This window comes from Antennarius striatus, chromosome 9, assembly GCF_040054535.1.
Source record: "Antennarius striatus isolate MH-2024 chromosome 9, ASM4005453v1, whole genome shotgun sequence".
Lineage (NCBI taxonomy): Eukaryota > Metazoa > Chordata > Actinopteri > Lophiiformes > Antennariidae > Antennarius > Antennarius striatus.
The window spans coordinates 5,881,772-5,903,942 of record NC_090784.1 but is presented as its reverse complement, the minus strand read 5'-3'; the positions used below and the strand labels follow the sequence as shown (position 1 = coordinate 5,903,942).

At 41.3% G+C, this 22,171-nt stretch overlaps 1 protein-coding gene across 4 annotated transcripts in view; it reads right to left on the bottom strand.

The window, feature by feature from the left end:
* rspo2 (R-spondin 2) overlaps positions 1-19,129 on the bottom strand; it is a 54,142-nt gene extending 35,013 nt beyond the window's left edge. Inside the window, exons 1-3 of one of the 4 annotated variants that reach the window (XM_068323963.1) lie at positions 18,923-19,129; positions 18,692-18,845; positions 18,139-18,460 (exon numbers count right to left, since the gene is read on the bottom strand). In XM_068323963.1, coding sequence (XP_068180064.1) covers positions 18,139-18,238 — 100 coding nt within the window. In that variant the 5' untranslated portion in view covers positions 18,239-18,460; positions 18,692-18,845; positions 18,923-19,129. Of the gene's footprint in view, positions 1-18,138; positions 18,461-18,691 lie in introns of all 4 variants that reach the window. The other 3 variants (XM_068323962.1, XM_068323964.1, XM_068323966.1) reach the window with 3 other exon arrangements.
* Between the last annotated feature and the right edge of the window lie 3,042 nt (positions 19,130-22,171).

Below are 22,171 nucleotides of genomic sequence, written 5' to 3'. Positions count from 1 at the left end.
GATTATCATCACTTTCGGAACTATTTGACAATTTGAAAAAAACTCCAAGTGTAGATGTAAAATCAATGTGACACAGTAAAAAGACCCTGCAGATTTGCAGATAAGTATCTAACATGTTTGAGAAAAGGTTTTGGTTTTTCATTCATGTAAGACAGCACACAACATGAAGTATAGTGATATGTTTGGAGGGTAGCTCTCTGATTCAATAGCCATAGGCCTGCTGTGTGTGTGTGTGGGGGGGGGGGGTGCTCTGAAGCAGCTCAGGAGCAATTAGGGGTGCATTTATATCCAGCAGAAAGCCTAATTCTGTCTCAGGTATGTTTTTATGAGCCCAAAGCAACCGTGACAGACGGATCTTAAGGCTGCCAAATACATGGGGGTCCCACCCACGGCCGGATAACTTCCTGCCTTGCATTATCCTACTGCTACCTATGAAATAATTCACGTTGACCCAAGCCAACTTTCTGCAACCCAAAACCTTCAGATGGAAAATCACATTTCATTTTGGCGTTCCTTTCAGAGCCTCAAACTGAAACATGATGGCAAAAATGAGTTGGGCTCTAGAACAAACATTCTAAAGATCCATGTCGCTGAACTACTTACACTTCCTAGAAATTGAATTTTTTTTTCATCTTGCTTAATAAGCACATGTGATAGCACTAGATGTTTTCTAACTTTATCAACCAAATGGAATTAAGCAAAGCCAAAACATCCTTAATGTACATGTCACTAGTAAACAAAGGGTTTGATTTATTTTAGGTATTGTCTCCCATTATAAGCTTTCATGTTTCCCTCTCAACTCTCAGCTGCTCACTCAGTTACTATTGATTTTTTTTTCTTGTAAAAAAAAAACAGTAATAAACCAGATTTTTATAACCATTATAAACTGGTGATACTGGGCACAGAGGTACACAACAGGCGCTTATGAGATGATCATTTGAATTGGTTTATCTTCTATATTATTGTGTTATTTATTATTAACACCACACTAAGTGGAAATTGATAACACAAACATTGTTGTCTGCTGAAGTCTACATCATAACACGGCACTGAATTCCAAACCCTGCATTCATAGCACAAGTGCTTTTATTAAAACACAACTGTTTCTATTCTCACTGTTTTCCTCCATTTCTCTGAGGGACACTGGAATGTAAATCTAATAATACAGACTGTGAATGCAACCAACTGTCCATTGTTTGGAACGGTACTTACAGTAAAGCTTGTATGAGAGAGTGTGGCACCATCATATAACACAACAAAAAACCTACTCAAATTATTTGCATCTGTACTAACTAAAATGCAATCTACAGTATGGTTAAGAGGCATCGATGGCAAACCTCAACTTTTGGAGTTACGTGGCACCAGCAAGTCAAGGAGATTTGTGCTCTCATGTGGAAAGCATCACGTTCACCAACAGAATTATACGTTTTCGTCGTGGCACTGAGACAATTATTGTTTATTGTCCAACTCCCTTGTTCCCTTTAAATGATGGTATAAGCTTACCGCTACTCCACTTTAGAAGAACGAGAGAATTCTTGGAGGAGAGGGGAAGGGCAGATGTGGGACAGAGCAGCATTGGTGTCACCGACGGGTGGAGGACTGAACCCTAAGAAGCAATAGATGTTTTCCAAATCACTTTTAAAAGCACCAGATGATCCAGATTTACACCCTGTAGCTGTGAATGCCAGGACTGCCAACAGTTTCAACCCTAATACTCAGAGTTCACAGCCGTTGTAACGACTCAAGGTTGTTCAAGCCCATTAAAGGCTGGTGCATGGAAAATGGCATCAAACCACTTGTTTTTCAGGCCTTCGACTTTGTCATGGAACTGGAAGTTGCACTTAGCTCAAAAAATGTGGCAAAAAATCAGTAGGGGTAAAGAGGGGGGGTACTTTAGACCCATGTGCTGAACGCACATTGCTGTTCCAATTTAGCAGAAAATATGTTGCCTCTGACTCTTTTCCAGCTGGAAATGGTCAGGTTTTAAGATCTACGCTTTTCCCCCCAGTTTACTTTAACAGATCATACTGTAAGCACATAATTTAGGACAGTCCTGCTGCTCATAATGGTTTTGCAGCATGAGACTAAGCAAACACGTTTGCTGTCAGACATATTAGCTCCGCCAAAGTATTTCTGTGACACAAATCCGACGGGCAACGAGGGTAGCACAGAGATTTTAACCTTCACTTGAAAGGCTGGCAGTGTTTTTGGTGAATGGGTATAACAGGCAGTCGCGGTTTGAAGGGGAAACAGAAAAATGGGGGCCAACTTAAAGCTTCACTTTATAGCTCACAATAAAACAGAAGCTCAAAGTAATTTACTTGGTGTGAGTCAACACTGTGAGTCATAGTCACATGCAGGTGAGAAGACTCCATTCAACTCATTGGTTGACCGCATCACCACCATGCAAAGTACTTGTTATTAAAGGAACAACTCAACAAATTAATGTTTTGTTGTTGTTGTTGTTTTTTACCAAGATTTCAATGAGAAGACCTCTATTGTAAATGAAGATGGTCACATTTCCACCCCCTGGTACCAGCTCAAGCTTGAGTGTACTCTATATCAGGTACCTCAGGGCAGATCGGACGCTCATGCAGTGACATCAAATTCAATATGACATGCACCTCTCATCAAACTTTTTCAATCCTCTCATCAGGTGTTTCATGGAAAGAAAGTCTGTGTGTTTTCAATACAGCTGCCGCAATAAAACAAATTTTTTAAAAAGACTTTTGGATGCCAAAATGGCTAAGCTATTGGAGTGTGGTGGCCTGGGCAGCTTATGGAGCAAAATGGGGTTCAGTGCTTTCCTCAACCACAGTCTGAAAACTACTATGCCTAACATGGGGCTCAAACCAAATATCCTGAGATTAAGAATGATGTTCTACCGACTGAACTAGTCAGGCTTAGGTTGGGTGTACGGTACAGTGTCTGTTTAGTGTTGAATTTTGTATTTTCATTGAATATTTGTAAAGTTAAAAAGCAAATTTATAATCAGTCAGGACAACAAGGTGCTGACATGTTAATGATCAAATCAGACTTGAGCATTTGAGATTAGTTTGTTTTTCTGTTTTTGCACTTATTCTAAACTAAGTTAAATAGCTGCTGGAATATGAGAATGGCAGTGCTGTTCTGATGGAAAAAAATCAAATGACTTCAAATGTCTACAAACGTTTTACTAATTTTAATATTACGATTAATATTTTTAATTGTAAAAAAATTGTACGCAGCATGGCATTGCGGGAGTTGCTGTTTGCACTGTTATAGTCATATAATAATTATGAATTCTGACTGTCACATGAGATCAAGTTAATTTTGCATTACATTATTTCACATCCTCCTATCAGAAGTTTAGCAGTTACTTTACAAAATAACGTGCTAACTTGAGAAAAATGATTTCTCTGGGTTTTAAATTAAAAGTTTGTGCATCATAATATAAAAAAGATGAGAAGTTATAGTGAATATTGATGGAGGAGGGAGCGAGATTCTTTGTCTCACTTGTTCTGACTGCAGCCAGCCAGATTGAGACATTGACAGTGTCTGTGTGTCAATCTGGAAACACTCTCAGCACCTTTAACCCATCTGTCCAGCCGAACCCATCACAGCTCTCACCTCTGCTCTCTTTTCAACTCCATAAGTAGACCCTAAGTTATGGTTCACTTACTTATCATCATTTTTATGATGGATAATAACTTAGATCCTGTGTCCTATTTTAAATCTCACATCTGTGAAAGAGACCCCATAATTCCTGAAAATTAGAAATAAAAGATGACCTGGCTGACCTAATCTCAAGGTGCGTGCTGCAGTTTTTTAAGACTCTTTGCCACATTGATGGACGCTTTGACCCTTGACCAGAGCAGACTTGTGACTGCTATGTGAAAGCTCAAACAGCAGGGAAAAACCGGGAGAATAACCTTCATGTGGTGGTCAAGAAACTACATTCAGCTCTTCCCTGTGGCTTGCTGTCTTATAAAATGTTTTACAGCTCAGACCAGCCTTGAAAACAACAAAATATCTGTTCAGAGTCATTGTCAATGAAGCTTCAATAATACACTAAAACAATGCAAACCTCTAATGCATTTAAATGTTTGTTCCAGAGATGGAAAATACACTGAAACACAGTTTAAAGACATAAAAATAGCTGTTGGTGATGTTGCATTTAAAGGTCAGCTTTACTTTTGATGATGTGGTTTATATATTAAGATCACAGCTATAAAGTGGTGGCAGTTCGGCACAGAATACAACACAATAGTGAATTTTCCTTAACCTCTACCCATGCAAAACTTGAAAATGAGTTTTCCCTTGTCATTGTGACACATGGCATCTGTCTCTAATTGGGACAGTGAAACGTGTTTCATGCGTGATCAGAATAGGTGTAAAATCACTTTCTGACTCTCAGGAATGGAGGCACGATGGGAGTCCGTAGATGAGTCATAAAGATGGTCTTTATTGCTCTCTGGTTGAGTACTAAATGACAAGTATGTGGATTATGTTTCTTGCCAGCCCTTCTTCTCTCCCCCATCTATATTCATTCCTGTAAAGGAAAAACTTGTTGTTGTTGCAGTAATTTTCAACTCATCCCGTCTTGCACCATACCTACTAACTGTTTCATGAGCAGAACAGGAGTGATATTTCAGCGTTAAACTACAGATGATAGATAAACTCCAAGCACATGGCAACTCTGAATCAATCTAGCATTTATACTTTGAAGATTTTATTAATACAAAAGTTGACATTTACGCTTTCTATGATTTCTAGTTTAAAGTTTAGCTTTATAACTTATGGCCTCTTTGTAAACCTCTGCCAAAAACATGTTGGCATTAACATGCAAATCCATAAGGAGTACAATAAATACTTTTAAAGGTTTTAGCCATGAGATGATTTCTCCCCCATTTGGAAAAGATAAATTCAACATTCCAGGAGGTGTTCTCAAAATATATTCTGCACTTCAGATAACTCACATTTTCAAAGAAAATTCATATATTTCTTTTACAACAAGCAATTGTCCGTCTCTAACCTTCAAAGTATATGATGCAGCAAATTATCCTGATGTTTTTGTCTTTCTTTTTATTACCCAGTCATACTGTATGTCTTATTATTTTAAAGTTTTTCATCCCAAGAAATACTATAATCTGTGTGAAGTTTTTTTTCCCCCCAGACGACAGAAGACAGGAAATAAACGTAGATGAATGTTCATCCTGGATTGTGGTCATTATGGATCGAATGTAATTCAGCACAGATGCAGAAACACCCCATTTTTTCTTTGTGTTTTGGACAGAAACCAAAACAGTTACATAGATGAAGTACTAACAGGTGAAGCAGGAACTAACGTCTTCAATAAAGGGAATGGAACTCATACATGTCAATATTTACACTTGCAAATAAACTCAAGCTGTGGTAGAAAAGTGTTTTCCCCTTGTTAGAAAGAGGGAAAGGGAAAAGAGGAGGAGCGGCTCGGATTATCCCACATGTTGGTAATTTATCACACATAAACCTCACACCTAATTTTCACACCTGTAGCTCAATATGTTAGAAGTCTAGTAATTCACTCACACACACGCACACAAAAACCCACTTACACATGCACACATGGAGCAGAATGGAACCTGGCCAGAGCAAGCAGGGAAGGAGGCCATCACAAGCGAGGATGTATAGATTCAGCAGGCATGCTTAGAATATTTGCACTCCATGTAGCATTGGTTTGTCTCTTCTACCCGCTCTCTCCCTTCACCATTTGTCATCACCTTGACTAAACTCATCCCGACCTCTAGCTTGCACATCTGAAAAACACAAGAGTTGGATTTGGACTTGTCAGACTTGTCGGAAAGTACATACTCTGGATATCTGGATATCCATATATCCAGAGTAACTCATCCTTTGTTAAAGAAGATTGTGAAAACAAAATTAAATTATTACATAAAAAAACTTTTTGTTACTTCCAATCACTGAGCGCTGGAAAAAGAAAGGAAATATGTCTAACCCTTAGGTTAGAATAAGAATGGGATGTCAACAGTAGTTGTGTATTTCCATATGGTGGGTATAAGGCCACTGTTAAATAATTAATTAATAATAAATAAATAGTCCTTTTTTCACAGGAGTAGAAGAAACCCAGATCATTTCTCCTGTGAGGAAACAATGATTATAATCATTGCTCAAAAAAACAATTCTCCCATAAGACAAATGTTGAAATTATATAGCATGTAGGTTCTATTTTCCAGTCAAACTTTGAATTCAGTAAAAACTTCTTTCTTTAAATTGCAATGAAAAAGGTAAATGGGATTTAATAGCACATGACAAGCCATATACAGTAAATAAACCAAATTTATGTGCAAGGTGCAAGGATAAGTCATTTATCCACAATAGCAATTTATAGAGATTAATTTAATAAGTAAAAATGTGATGCAGCAGAATTGGCAGCGTAAAGACTTTTACATTCATACGGCTTCCTCTGCTTTTGCGGTTGACAGTTTTAAATGTTTAATTAAGTGTTTAATTATTGGATATTGTGCATAACATTGCAGTTGACTGGTGATGACGTGTTGTATAACGTCCTATTTTATACACCTGATCACTTGATTTTTGTCTAAAATCCTGGTCTGTTGAAATAACTTATTCAATTTATATAGAAAAACAACAGCAGCACAAACTGATTGATTGATTGGTTGGTTGGTTGGTTGGTTGGTTGGTTGGTTGGTTGGTTGATTGATTGCAGATAAAAAATGCAAACCCTTGAAGTAATTGTGTGTATTATTTGTAATGAATAAGAAATATTCATTTGACTTATTACAGCCTATTTTTAAGTGCTGCTCAACCAGAAAAAGATGTCAGTTTGATATTTTATGTTCGTCAAACCTGCTGTACGTTAACCATGTATAAGCAAAGCCTTCACAAAACATGCTATGGTGGCAGGGTTAGCAGGTTAGCAGGTTTGTGGGGTTATTGATGAAACAGACAACCAATCCATCAAGTGTCCAAGGATGGGTCCCATAGGCCAAAAATAAAAAAACAACAACATAAGAACAGTAACAACATGCAATCACTGAAGATCACATAATTTGTCTGCTAGGCATTTAATAAAAGCATGTTGTATAGAAGGGTTGACTTCTCTGCCTCATGCTAATTTAACAGAAGCACCAGGTCTTACATGTTCTAACAAGTGCTTACTAAACAACCTTAGGTTTTATCAGCAGCATGCGAAAGACACATCAAACTATTTAGTGTTAAAGATGAAGACAATACAAGCAAAAGGGAAGTAAAAACAAGAACTCATTAGCAAAATAAAAGCCCCCCCCCCCCCCCCCTGACTGTCGGACTACAGGTCTCACCGATCTCATGTAGATCTACCCAATTGACCCTTGAACAGGATACAGCCTCACACCCCTGCTCACCCATCAAGGGCACAGAGAGCTGTGATGTGACCGCTGGGGGTCAAAAGTGGAGTACACCACAGGGGACAGATGGTAAATACCTGGTCTTACTTTCACACGTGGTGACCGCCACAAAAAAACCTACTCATCAAAGTTTTTTTTTTTCCCCACTGAAACCAACTGGGTTGTATCCAGTATCTACAGCAGTTCTCTCACAGGAAAAGAAGAAAATCTTGCTTGTTTTCTCACCTAATTCATTGTGGGTTGAACAGTAAAACAATGCTGATATTTTTCCACCAAAGCAGCCAACAGCGAGCATATAGTTTAAGTCATGTCTCGTGTCTCTCTAACTTGTGTGTTATCCCCAAAAATAGAGTAAACTCCTATGAAGACTTTGGACAGAGGTTCATCCAAGATGTTTCACAGATCTGTGATACACCGTTTGTTTAGACAGGTTTTGCAAATCCAGATGAGAGCAGCTGTTTTGTGCTGCAGCAGCAGGTGAACGCATCTGGCTTTGTGTCCTCACACCACCACAAAGCTACATGTGGATGGGTGGCACTGCTTCTTCTGTTTAACAGGAACTGGCTTGTGTTGGCTCTAGAAGACCACCCTCAGCCCTTAGGGTGCACACCTTTATTTTCTAAAGGGCCCTTTGAGAGAGACTTGGAATAAATGCTTTAATAAAGTATGTAGGATGAGAGGACTCCAGCAGCCACCGTGGAGCAAAATGAAAGCAACAGCTGTGGTGCAAAGATATTTTTCTTCCAGCAAAAGCACTGTATGTGCTTCTTGGTGTTGAAATGTTATCTGTTGCCACAATATAAATTGCGTTTTGGTGTGCAGGTGAGCTAGAATTTAGAGAAAGTGTTAGATGTTGAAAGAGGATAAAAGAAAATTCTATTTGAAGAAGCTTACATCCAAAAAACCGTGGGTGGCATGAGGTTCAGTTTGATTACATGGAAGCAATAGTCGTGTGGCCCTGTACCTGTCTTTACACCGCATGCTTTTGTATTTACTGCAACAAATAAGCGGCAAATTGGCTTCTCGTGTATTGGATGCTGTTCCAGTATTCCAAAGTGCTGGACGTACAATTCAGTAACTCAACCACAGGAGTTCTGTCCTCTTTTTGGAACAGCCTGTGGAGAAAAAAGGCAATTTCTTCCAAAAGTAACCCGCAGTTCTTTGAGAGAATATATTGTTCTAGCTCCTCTTATGCATATTAATGTGTATCCTCAGCTCAGTGATAAAAACCAGTTCCACATTGTCCATTATGTTTTGCTAGTGTCCATTACCGCACAAAGGCAGCCCCATCCCTAACGCCATTAGCTGGTAAACATGTAAACTACAAGTGACCCCTGTCTACAGATATCTATTAGTTATGTGTCCTGCTGGTGACAGCTGTTTACGCAGCTAGAGCCCTGCTCCTGAGACCTGGCCCCACTCCAAATAAAATAATATTCAGTTAAGCAGACACCAGACAAGATGTAATACAAGTGTGTAACTGAGGGGGTGAAGAAATCCCAAATATTTTAATGGACTCTATTCATTGTCTTAATAGTACACATTTTATTTCATTTGTAAAAGCAACTGATTTGATCAAATTGAGCACCGATATTGTGCTATCATAAAACTGATCACATTTTCACTTACAATTCATTTACAACTCCCTCGCTTGACATCATGTGGATCCATATCCCTGTGTCTGTGTGGTGTGCAGCCACAACAACAACAACAACAACAACAACACAAACAACTACAACAGACCGACAATTAATTTTTGTACAAAGGGAAACAATGCAAATCTGAAATTCCTAGGCTGACAAGACTCAAGTAATGTCTGCATATTCAAAATTTACATATTAGGAACATACAGGTGAGAAGAACTCAGCAGAACAGAAGAAGAGGTGGAGCAGGACTCTGTGGACTGGATGGATGGATGGATGGATGGATGGATGGATGGATGGATGGATGAATGGATGGATGGGTCATTTGTTGAACACTTAAACTTTTTCATGGATATCACTGCGTGAAATGGGGTGACAGTAGCTCAGTCCACTGGGTCTTGGGCTAGGGACAGAGGGTGGCCAGTTCAAGAACCATGTGGGGCAAAAAAAATTTGGAGTATGGACTGGCAGTGGAAAGGTGCCAGTTCACCTCCTGAGCACTAAGCGTGTGATTAATTATATAGACTAACACTAAAGTGGACAAATAATTTCCCTTTAGGGATTGAATTGATTTCATTTTATTTCAAATGGTCTTTGGCAGTTTGTACAAAATTGTGGTTTTGGGCAGTGAATTCATTGACACCTGTCGAAAGACTGGTAAGACCACAACTGTGTGACTTGTGGGTCAGCTATGAACTGTATTGCAGCTAGCTGAGCCCATTATGGTGGTTACTGGGCCCATTGGTGGCGAGTCTTCATGCCTTTTAAGAGCAAATTTAAGTGGCAGGTGAACAGAGATCATCATCCAACATGCAGGAATAAGACATGGCTGCTTCATGTTACCTCTATATGTGGCACAATATGGAAACATGTTTTTGTTGACTCATGGAAGGTAAAGCCTTTCATTTATTTATTCATTCAAGTTTTCCCCTTTGATTTCTCACTCATCTATATTTCACTTATGCAACCCAACAACAACAGGCATGAAAGCAAATGGAAAACTGTAATTGGATTGACAAGATGTTGTGTCCGCCCACAAAGGGCTGACTGTGAGGTGTCAGCAGAGACGCCATTCAGTCTGTCTGCCCTCAGACTGTGTGGAAACTCATTGGTCATTGGTCGAATTTACAGAGCCTAACACTGACAATCCTGATCTTAAAGCTCTGCACATAAATGTCTTTAGATTAACAGCAGCTCAACAGACCATAATGTGGAAGGTTTCCCACCTGCAGACAAGCAGCACGCAACATTCTGCTTTTGTCTTCAATACGTGGAGAAAGCATCATTGAAATAAATTGAGGCAAACTTTTCAACTGAATCAACACGAGAGGTGCTGCCCAAAAAACAACAACAAATTAGCATGTCATGTGAACAAGGTGGAGTGTTTTAAAATTTGTATTTATCAAGAACTGCAAATTCCCCATAGGAATGAGATGACGGGACCATCAGGTTTAACAAAGGACTGACATTTGTCAGGTCAAAAAAAATTTGATTTCAAACAACTTATATTATTTGCTCTATACTGCTGGATTTGTAAAAATAAGTGGAGAACAAGTCCTCTGTACCTACTATGATAAATGATGCCCCCTAGTGGCTAAAAATTAGTTGATGTAAGTTTTTAATTTTTCATAATGTATAGCACAGTTAGCTGTGAAACACACTTTGAGGCAAATAAACAATATCCTCTACTCAGCTGTCAGCTGTGAGTTGAGTCACAGCAAGAACAATGTGAAAAGACAATCAGGACAAAAAAACCCCACAATAACTGCATTGTTTGTTGACGCTAAACAAGAATTAAGAGCTGAGGCAAACCAACGTACTTACTGCCTGACAAACAACATCAGTTATCTGGAAGTTACATAAAAACAAAGGTGCTCTCTCTCATCATACAGGTAATCGCACACCTCATGAAGACGAGTGGAGCGTAGACTTAAACAACATCGTCAGGATGATCCGCAGCTTCGTGACAATATATTCTGGAGGTGCTGCGTCCTCCCTTACATGATCGGCTCTGATGACACACACACACGCACGTCTCATTCAGTCCGCTCCTTTGCTCTGCACATCCACTCTTCTCATCACTTTCTTCCCCTTTTGCTCCTTATATTCTGACCGTATAAATCTTGAAGGGATGACCCCCAAAGACCCCTGTAAATCTGACATGAATGGTACATTGCCCCCCACCCCCACCCCCACCCCTCACTCGCTGCTGCACCACAGAGGGAGTCAGAAAGACAATGAGCTCAACATCGAAGCCCAGTAATGACTCCCAGCCTTGTTCCTGATTAAAAACACACTGGGTGCTTCTGCACTCCGCAGGCAGGCAAGAGGCCTTCCCCTCCTCACAGCACAAGGTCTGTGAGTGAGGAGATAGAAGCACAAACCAGACTAAAAACAGCTCCATGCCCAAGAAAACAAAAAATCCAGTGTACGTGTTATACACTGTGGCATTCAGTCCAAACTAGTCGAAGTTAAATTCCACAGAGAAGTCTCCATTTAGTCCGAGGGTGCCCAATCACCAACATTCACCTAAACCTCAGACTTGAAACCTTGCGTTTTCAAGTCTGTTGAGATTATCTTTCATATTGATCACATCCTTATTTTATTTCACTTATTGGACCATAACAATTGTACAGGTTTGAGGGGACTCCTCGATTGAGCAGTGCATCACAGGGGCAGCTGCACCTTTACCTTTAACTGCCCCTGTCCCAACTCGGGCCGCCAAATTACAGGCAAACCTAAGCAGAAAGACTCTTTATTGCATTTGACCAGCTCACTTCCTCTCCATACCAAAGGCATTGCATGCTGAGCTTTATTTTGATGTGGAGTGTAAGCATAATTAGAGGTCCCATAAAAGCAGGGAGGGGGGGGGGGAAGGAGTCTCGTCCATCTGTCGAGGGTTAACGGGTGGGCATGGGGGTAGCGATCAGAACCCCATGTGTCACTGTTGTTAGAGTGGCAGCCATTCGAAAAGGCGTTGATGCAAACAGCCTCTGGTGCCAAAACTAGAGCATGTATGTGTGTGTGTTTCTGCATGCAGCGTATTTTCTCAAGGGTCCTCCTTCAGTTTCAGATTTCCAAGCCTTGAAGATCGATGCAAAGTAGATACTAGAGGAGAGTCTGCACACACACACATACAGAGGAACACACTGACATGGAAAACAAAAGCAGATACACTGTGGCCTTTACTAGGAACACTGGAACAGCCTTGCAAGGAATCTTGGCTCCTTAATTCCGTGCTGCTACTCAATACATCTCAGGCAGGTGGCAAATCATATATATGGCCACTGAAATAAGCTCTGCAACTGAGTTGCATATTAAAAAAAAAGTAGTTTAAAGGAAACAGACTTCTTTACTTGTTGACAGGTTGATGAAAAAATCGATATGACTCTCACATGTATGTAAATATGAAGCTGCAGCGCACACCACACAATGGAAACAGGGTGAAACAGCCAACATACTTTTGTCCAAATAGAAATAAACGCTCCCAACAAATCATGAACTCATGAACGAAGGACATTAATGAAGACAAGTATTGACAATACATAGTTTTATTTGGGGCTATAAATCAGACCATTTCTTGGCCGTTAACTGCAGCTGAGTCTCCACTGGTTGGCCTTTCACTGCTGCTAGCCACAAAATAAATAAAATGACTAATATTCATGCCTCGTTTTTTGCAGCAGTAAAATAACAAATTAATATTGGTAATTGGTGAGTTTTAGACTTGTCCATTCTGGGTTTCTGGAGAAACATGACGACCCAAAATAAAAGTCTCCTCAAAGGATGTGCGCTCTCATAAAGGATTCATTTAAAGCAGACAAAGACAAAAAATAAAATAAAAATGCACCAATTCTTAAATGATTATGTATTAATGAGAACATAATGATGGATATTTATGCCCATAAATTCTGTACACATCAATTTTAAGTCAGAGTGCGTAACTTCTAAGTTTTAAACAGCAAAAAAAGGAAATTGGTGATTTTTAACAACTCCACGATTCAATTCTTTGGGGAAAAAAACACAATGGGCGCCTATTGTATCCCCTTCATTACCTCTCGACACAGCTCTTTGCTGGATTCTTTCAGAGATGTGTATTAGTAATGTGAGAGGTAAGTAGTCTGGAAGTGAATTTCACTTTAAGCCTGAGGGGCTCCATCTCCGACTCTGGGCAGCTCTCCTACCTGCGAAGCCCTTGAGTGAGTCACTTTTTCAAAAAATGCTTCTTTTGTGTTGTTGTTTTATGTGTGGCACTTAGAAATGATTCCCACATTAGGTTTTTTTACAAGCCAATAAACTTGAGAGAATCAGACCAAATTGGCTAGTCATATTTAGTAGCTTTATAAGGAAACATATTAAGGTGTAATTGCTTTGGGGTAGTACGCAATAGAGGGAACGGGCATAGGTGAGGGTTACAAAATCGCCCTCACGCACCACAGGACACTGCAGTTTTTGTCTACTGCTCGGGAGTTTCCAGTCATCATGAGGAAATATGGAGTGTATTATACGATTTTATATAATAAGTTTGTTTTATTTCACATTTCCGAAAAAATGAACCTTTACAGAATGGTAAAATAAAACCATCTGTTTGGCATCAAGCAAATGGAATTCTGTAACGATGATGATTGAGGATGAAAGAGAAGATCCCCCTTGTGTATTTCCCCTGAACAAAAATTAAAAAAGGAAAAGGAGGGTCCTAATCTAATAACGCTGAATGTTTTCTTGCTGTGATGTGATAGATTGGAGGTGCGCTGAAAGTGCTTCAGAACAAACTTTGTCATCCATTTGACCTGGATCACACTCCTCCGTGGAGCAAGATGCAAAGACTTGATGAATATGAATCCTTCATCCCCACCTTCCTGCCTCATTCCAAACACATAAATCTAACAAAAAAGGAATACCAAACTGATTTAAACTCAAAAGATTTTAAGTATCTTCCTTCTTCTATGGAAAAACAAAGTGAAACAAATAATCCGCACTTTGTCACATGCTGCCTGAAAGAATCTCTCTCTCTCTCTCCATAAGAAGGTTTATGCCACTGCATGTTTTTTCCTCTGCTGGTTTTTCAGGAGTGTTTCGTGGCATGAGTGCACTGAGAAGCCTTTCACCGGCTTCATCCGATACCGCTGTGACTAGGAGCAGGAGCTTCGCTACAGGCCAGGATCGACATGCATGGGTTGGTAGGTCAAACAAGGAGCTAGTCTTTCGACAAGAGTTCGGAGGCTGGGTCAGACTAATGTGATTTATCAATACACCACATAAGTGAATCATTGTCCGTAATGGCCGTGATAATTCCCATGACAGTCTGTGGACGAGATTGGTCAAGGAGTTGAGGGGTTGAACGCTGATCTGGATTTGATATCTTGATTAGAGCTTCAAGAACATGCACCTGCAGGATGTTCATACATCTCCCTGAACGACAAGTCTCTCTCTCTCTCACACACACACGCACACACACACACACGCGCACACACACACACACACACACACACACACACACACACATTAAGCAGAAAATTTACACTTATGGAGGATTGGCCACCGTTGCCTGGGAGAGAAAAGACAGAGCTCTGTTCCTTGATGTCGGAGCTCCGGCTCAGGTCAAAACTCAGCTGTAATCCCTCTCAGGTGATGCTGTTCGCATTCAGCCATTTCCAGCTGATCTGCTTAAATGCACCTTACTCATCCTCTAAAAAGCCCGCCTCTCTTCAAACCAGGGACAAAGTCTGCCACAACTCATCGCCGTCTCAAATGACTTTTGAGCATTTTTCATTAAATGGTCACCCTGGACCTTCGCAGTAAATATGAGGAATTAATTTTGCTTTACGGAATAAAAATGTCAGGATAGAAGGCTCACATCAGCTGGATCAGATGTGTGAGAAAGCCTTATTAACAGGCGAGTCATCTGCGGGGCTTTTTCACTTTTTCCAAAGGCAAAGTGGAGTGTTATTTCTCCTCCCTGTTAGGCACTTAATCAACATATGATATTGCACAGAAGTACAGGATCCAACAGTGACACTTACACCCACAAACCTGGGACTTTGTGTGAGCTTTCAGCACACTGAGACCTAATTTCACTTGGCTTAAAAAGACAGGACACGGTGTTTGAAAAGATCTAAATATTACTACAATTTCCATATAATCTATATTTTGGTGCATCAGCAATAAAATATACCCACAAAATCACTTTTCAAGAGTCTAATACCTGACAGTATCAGATTTCCACATCTATTTTTATGGGATTCCTTGCACAAATCAGCCGAAAAACAAAATATCACCACACACACCCCTGTTGCTGACAACAGTACAGAACGTCATGCATCTCCAACCTGCTCCTGCCACCCCGTGAGCCAATGCTGGTTCAATACAATCACTTTTGTCCTTCAAAACATCTGGGAACGCTGGTGAGGTAACAGATCGATATCAATTGAAACATGCCACGGCCAGCTGGGAATTTAAATTTAGAATTTCTGGATAGGTACTGAGGGGTTAAAGGTATCACATGACAACCGTTCAGTACTTTTGACTGCCGTTACAAATTCAGTACCTGTTTAAATGTCTAAGGGCCAAATTGGTTCTTCAGGCAGAATTGGACGAATTTATGTAGTCAGCAGGTGGCATCATTAGCCAGAGAATAAAAATGAAAACCAATACCCTTGTGTCCAACTATGATATCATGGAGTGACTCATTGGCATCATTATACTGCTTCTGATCAGAAGGGTAAGGGTAAGGTGATGTCAATGTAGTGTTTGTTGTCTTCTGTCGTACATAAAGTGATGTATAAAAAGTGTTACCGCAGCTGAACGGGAGGTCGCCGTGCAGCGAGTGAACAAGACAAGATCAGCCCAGAAACCACACAAAGATACCGATCTTGACTCCGCTCATACATTTCAGCGGGCTGGAGTCGTGTGCGATGGCTGTTTTTTTTCTCCTAGACATCCCCTAATTATAATGGCATCTAAATCCCTCACACCTCACTTTGTCATGTGGTTAAATCAGAGCTTCATTTTCATGGCCAAAGTTTGTTTTACAAGCAAAAATGAAAGGATTTGTTAAACCTTCTGTTTTGTCACACAGTAAAATATTGCACGTATAGAAAGCAAAGACGAACCAAATGGAGATTTTAAAAATGTTCTCTAGAACAGTTTTGAAATGCTCTCCCTTGCATGCCAGACAGGCTGTGTATAAAGTTGTCACAGGAGCCTTGAGGGCTAGAAAAATAATCAAGCATTTCTGGGCCCATTGGTCAATGATCTCTTACACATGTTTCTTTCAATATGAACATGATGAATAAAAGGAGGAAACAAATGCAGAAAACTTGGCCTGCTGTTGCTGCCTGCTAGAATGGTACTTTTGGCACAAAGTGCTGCTTCTCTCCAGCGACACACACACACGCACATCAATCCACTTTATACAAAATCTGTACATCCTGGGGTTACTTTGACAAGTATAACATCCAGTTCGGTAACAATGTATAGCTTATAGTAGTCAGCCTAAAGCTGTTCTTGAGGTCAAATGTGTAAGTTAACCTTTTGATCTCACCCCCCCCCTCTCTCTCTCTGCTTAGCCCACTCACCCACCACCCCAGACTCCCTTCCCCTCATTCTCACAAACACACTGCACAGATAAAGATTCAGCTACAGGCGTGTATTCGCACTGAGTCTTCTGCCTGATGAAACGTAATGTCTTCCACATTAAAAAAAAAAAAGAAAAAAAAGAAGAAGTCCTGCTTATATTAAATACTGGATAAGATACTATTCCATCTTCTATAAACAATCTAAAATCACACAATTCTTGGAGAAAAAGAAACACGCAGAGGAGCTGAAAAACGTGTGTGTGCCAGTACCCCGCAGTGATCGGATGATTATTAGCAGATGGGCAGCAGAGGACGTGTCGGGTGTGGAGGTTCCCCCTGGCACGCAGCACATATGATTAAATGCGAGATTGCCTTACAATTTACGAGACCCCCCCTCTCCCCTAACGTCTGGTGACATTTTTACTGAATCTCCACACCGTACCGGACTGTTTGGTGCGACCCCGAAAATCCGCTCCACGGCCCCACGCCCCCCACCCCCGTGCGTCAATCCGACCGAGTCGCCTCTGGCGATCGCCCCAGGGATCTCGGCGACGAGTTATGTCACAGTTTCTGAGGAGGGATTGGCGGGGGCCACTTTCCTAATCCCACTGTCTCCTCATTCATTCATACTACAGAGCAGTATTTACAAAGGGGTTGATCCCCCCCCCCCCCTGCTCAACTCCTGCGCCTCCGCTGAGCGACTGTTATGTGAGTTTCCTACCAACTGTTCAAAGTGGTTATGAGATCAATTAAAACCAGCTTATGGAGCTGGAGTGGAGATGTGCAATTCATAAGTCAAAGGGAAGGGGATTCCGTATCTATTCATTAAATAACTACCACAATACGACCCCTCCCTCATCTTTAAGCCGCCAGCTCTCCACACATCGATACGCACCGGCAGCTTTTTTATCAGTTTCACATGCAAATAAAAATAGGGGAGCCCATTGTTGGGAAAAGAAACATTTGGAAGTCGCGTTAATACCCATTTGACAGCGTGTTTTTTTTTAATACCACCAGCCAATTCAATAACGCAACCTGTTTTATTCAACAAATTGTGGACAGGAACGCGCGTAAATTATTTTTTGCGCACATTTTACGCATTACCGACTCGCTTTGCATTGTTTTAAAATGTGTATAATCGTCTGCTTTTTAGAATAATTCAGTAAGTTATTGAAGCTGCAGGTCCGGATATCGGGACTTCGATTACGCGTGTATATGAGGAGGTTTTTGAAGTGGTCCTGAATTAAAATCTGCGTGGAAATAAAAACCTCAGACCTGTGTGTTGAAATCGAACATGTTGTATCAGTATTTGATGGGATTTATTACTAACTCCCAGCCTGCTCTGTGCGCACTGCGCTCCATGGGAACACACGGAGGACGCAAACACTGGTGGGTAGACTGGCTTAAACAGAATGTGTGAGCAACCTTGTTTAGGACTGTTGCCACTCGTAACCTACACAAACTCTTCAACCATCTGTTAAAGTCACTCCCTGGATGCTGCCCTGCGACCTGTAGCCTACAACCCCGTGTTACCTCTTTTGTTTCTCCTCCAGCGGTGCGACGGCGCCTGACAGTTGCTGTACTCCATACAGTTCAAAATGATCAGGGCAAATGAGAAGAGTCGAAACTGCATCTGGACGGCGATCTGTTGTTCAGGCTCCAGCAAAAAGGTGCCAGCAGGGCTCGGAATGAATTCTTTGTCTTTGCAATGTCCTCCTCCAGTTTCTTTAGTCGATTCTCAAATGTGTCAAACATCAGACGAGATGCGACGTTTTATCTTGTCGCCGATTTTGGATCATTTTATGAATGGCGATGGGCCTCCAGTCGCTAAAAGTGTCCGTATTTGGTGGTGGTGCTGCGGGGAAAACGACAAATGAAGTTACTGTGATAACAGTGTAATTAAATCAAAATCTTAATAAGAGAGGGGGGGGGGGCAAAAAGAGAATGGTTATGCTGTGTTCATGTGCTGAAACAATCACAGATGCAACGGCAATGCGTGTACGGCTCAAACGCCCCTCCAAAACTAAAGCGCAGCCGTGCGTAATAGTTGCCAGGACGCTCCGTGAAATAGCTGTCGGTGTTATACCTTGCATCAGATGGAATGTTATTCCGCTCCCCTCCACTTTTAGGTTCCCTCTGAGTGCAACTGCTGCTCGGGAACATTCAGCATCCCTCTTTGTGAGAGAAACTCGCGTGTCCAAGATAAGAACAGATGTCCGAAGGAAGAGGAAAGGTGGTCGCTGTGTGTGTGAGAGAGAGAGAGAGGGTTTCCTTTTTTTCCTACTCTCTGTAAAAATGTGTGACTCCGTTTACCTACGTTTCCTCTCTGGAGTTGCCCGCGTCCTGATGCGGAGCAGAAACAAACACATGGGTTTTGCCTTCTCTATAAAGCGGAAAATGAGAGCCGGTGATTGAGTCTGCGTTTTGCGCGCTGCTTGACCGGTGACTGACTCCCAATTGGTCCTGATGCTTGCTGCCTTTTTACTCATATAGCTACGTGCGGCTGTCACGTGTGGAGATCTCTAGTTTTGTGTTTCTCCTCTTTTTAAGATGTTGGAGATGACATTTAGTGTAGTTTCCCCCCTCCCCACCTCACCACCCCCCCCTCTGCACGCACTCACCCACTGGTCGGTACGAGGATGCCTCTGGGTCCTAGCGAGCGTAAGAAACAAACATCTCAGGGAAAAACAAAAAAAAACTTCATAGTATTTTTCTAGAGGACGTTAGATTACAGCTGGTCTGCGGCAGGCAACTATGAATTCATGATTTACTTCAAATGGATTCTTGTCAATGGGAGTCCCAATTCTACATCCTCCTGCGTTTACATTACCTCCTCACGGATGTCTCCATAAATTAAAGTTTGGTAAACCCTCCTCAGTTGGAGATTTTAAAAAAATGCACTGGTAATTGCGACACAGCCAATTTAACTACCCCCAGCTCAGCTTTCTTACGCTGACTATGGCCTACTGAATAATAAGAGGTTCACCCAAAAAAAAAAGAAGCAATTATCTGTGTAATGTGTGTAATGAGGAGGGCGCACAAGTCAACCGTCTCGTCACACCTCTTTTATTGCGCACCCAGGACTGCGCCACCCTCATCTGAAACTAATGATAATCGTTCCGAGAGGCTGTAAATTGCGGGGACATGAATAAATCATTGGATAAAATCAGGATTTTTTTTTTTCTAGGATCAGGCCTTTCACACTGACCCGTCCGACCCCCATCAATAGAGATATGTGAGATGGTGGATGAAAGCAGAGTCTAATTCAGACAGCACCCACTGACTTACCCTGGGGGCAATGGAGAGGGGCTGGCAGACATCCACACGTCACTGACACTCAGATGGTGGTCAATCACAAAAGAAATGAAAACTGACAGTTTTTATTGACAGGAAACGCAAAGAATCAGTCGGGGGCTGTACACATGTGAGCATCTCAAGGAACACCACAAATGCTGTACCTCCTTCAGCCACTAGGTGTGGCACTTATTCTTTTATTTCAGGAAATTATTTTCACGTGAGATCTTTTAATGGCAGTGACAGTTTGATTCTATTAGTGTAAAAGGGGTGGAAAATGAACAACCTTTCATAAAACAGAAACTAGGTTTAGTTTATTTTTGTCTGCTGTGTTAAAAATAAGCCTACTTTTATCTGAATTCTAGTTGACCTCACTGCCCACACAAACCACTCATCCCCAACATTACAAAATGTCACTTAAAATGATGGTTTGACATTTTTAACACCAGAGAAACCAGTGGAGAAAAATGTGTCCTAACGTAAGGTAATAAAAGACAGTAAACACACACAAGTCGGAGTTTCCATTCCATCACTGGAACTTAGGGGATGACATTTAACAAAAGAGCAATCAAAATCATGCTCCTGCCAAAACCTATAGTGACCTTTGTCCCGACATTGTTTATTTATTTATCCAGAGAACAGTGACAGACGTTGTGGTGAGGAGGCTGTTAGCCACAGGCCCTGCTGCTGGTTTGGATTCCTCACTAAAACAACATCTCAAGAGTGCACGGGTAAGGTGAATGTGATCATTTAGGCTTCGGGAACTTTTATTTTCATGATGTGTCATGGAGAAGGGAGCCGGTAAACCAATCACTTTATTCCCTCCATCCCTCCTCCCCTCTGCAGTGGCACATAAGTAGAGGTGACGTCAGCATTTGGATGGTTTGGCTCCGAGCCCTGACTGCCATAACAGCAATGAGGAGAGCTGCTATACACCCTGTTCATCACAGAGCCTGGCTGGCTCAGCGTGGGCTCTTGTCACGGTTTGCTAGGTAAAGGTTTAAAAAAAATCCAACCACAGTGGTCATCTAGGTCATAAAATGTCAAGGACAAGACGAGTGACGCAGGCTCAGAAAGTTCAGGTTACACTCAACAGTCCATGTTCGCAGCTAAAAACATCTTAATTGTCCAGGAATACTCTAACCTGACCTTTACGAGGCGGTACAGTTAGTCCATGCTTTTGCCACCATAAAGGTTTATTTTACTATATTTCAGTCTGTTCCAAGATCACAAGACAATCAAGGGGACCTTTAGGTGACATTGTTCTGTCAACTTCTGTGTCCAAGACCAATAGTTACCATTTATCCACTACCATCGGGTCATACTGCAGCACATAGATCTTATTATAACCTTCAAACAGGACGATTTATGCATTCAGCTAAAAAAAATGTAATTCTCTTTAGATGCGGTACCTTGTGAAAATTAATGTCACTCTGCATATCCTCATTTCTTCCTTTCTGAACAAAACAGCTCATTGATTCATTTTGTAGAAAAACTATTCACAAATGTGTGATTAGTTGTGCAAATAACTACAGATTCCAGCAGACGCTCAGTGGATGTTGTAGCAGGACCGTCCACAGCTTGTCTTAATTAAAAGTTCCCTTTCACACATTCAGAAATGATGACATGCTGATTGAGACGGCTGCACAACTCTACACATGTGTAAACAGTTTCTACAACAATGGCTCCATAGACAACGGTCCTCTCCCGGTCCGATACGTCACTTCATGTGGAACAGGTGGTGGGACCCTAGCAGGTGTATTTTTGCATAAAACTTTATTCAGTAGATATATTTACTTGCAAGAGAAAGAAAATTAAAAGGCATGTAGGAAAACCTGTTTGTGAGCAATTGTGTTAGAGGGAGGCAGGCGGCTGATTTTGACCTCCTCATAACTCAAGAGGAAAACGGGGGTGGGGTGGGACATTAAAAAGATTGTGTCCGTCTGGCTAATGGTTCTTTATGGCTCCCTCATGTTCTCAGATGGGCAGGATGACTGGCAGTGTGTGTGTGTGTGACCACTGGTAACTGTACATCACCTCTGCTTGCCCCCTTCAGCTGGCGTCCCACTCAGCAAGACCGCCCTGCCACGGTAAAGCAAACCACTAAAACACCATAAAACCGACAGACTAAACAGCCATTTATCACTACTGCACACACAAGAGCCATGTCACCAAGCAGTCTTAGCTGTCCCACTCAGTGACTCAATGCGTGTATAAAAACTTCATCAAGTATTACCGATACAGAAAAGTCCGACCGCTCAAACCTCAACCA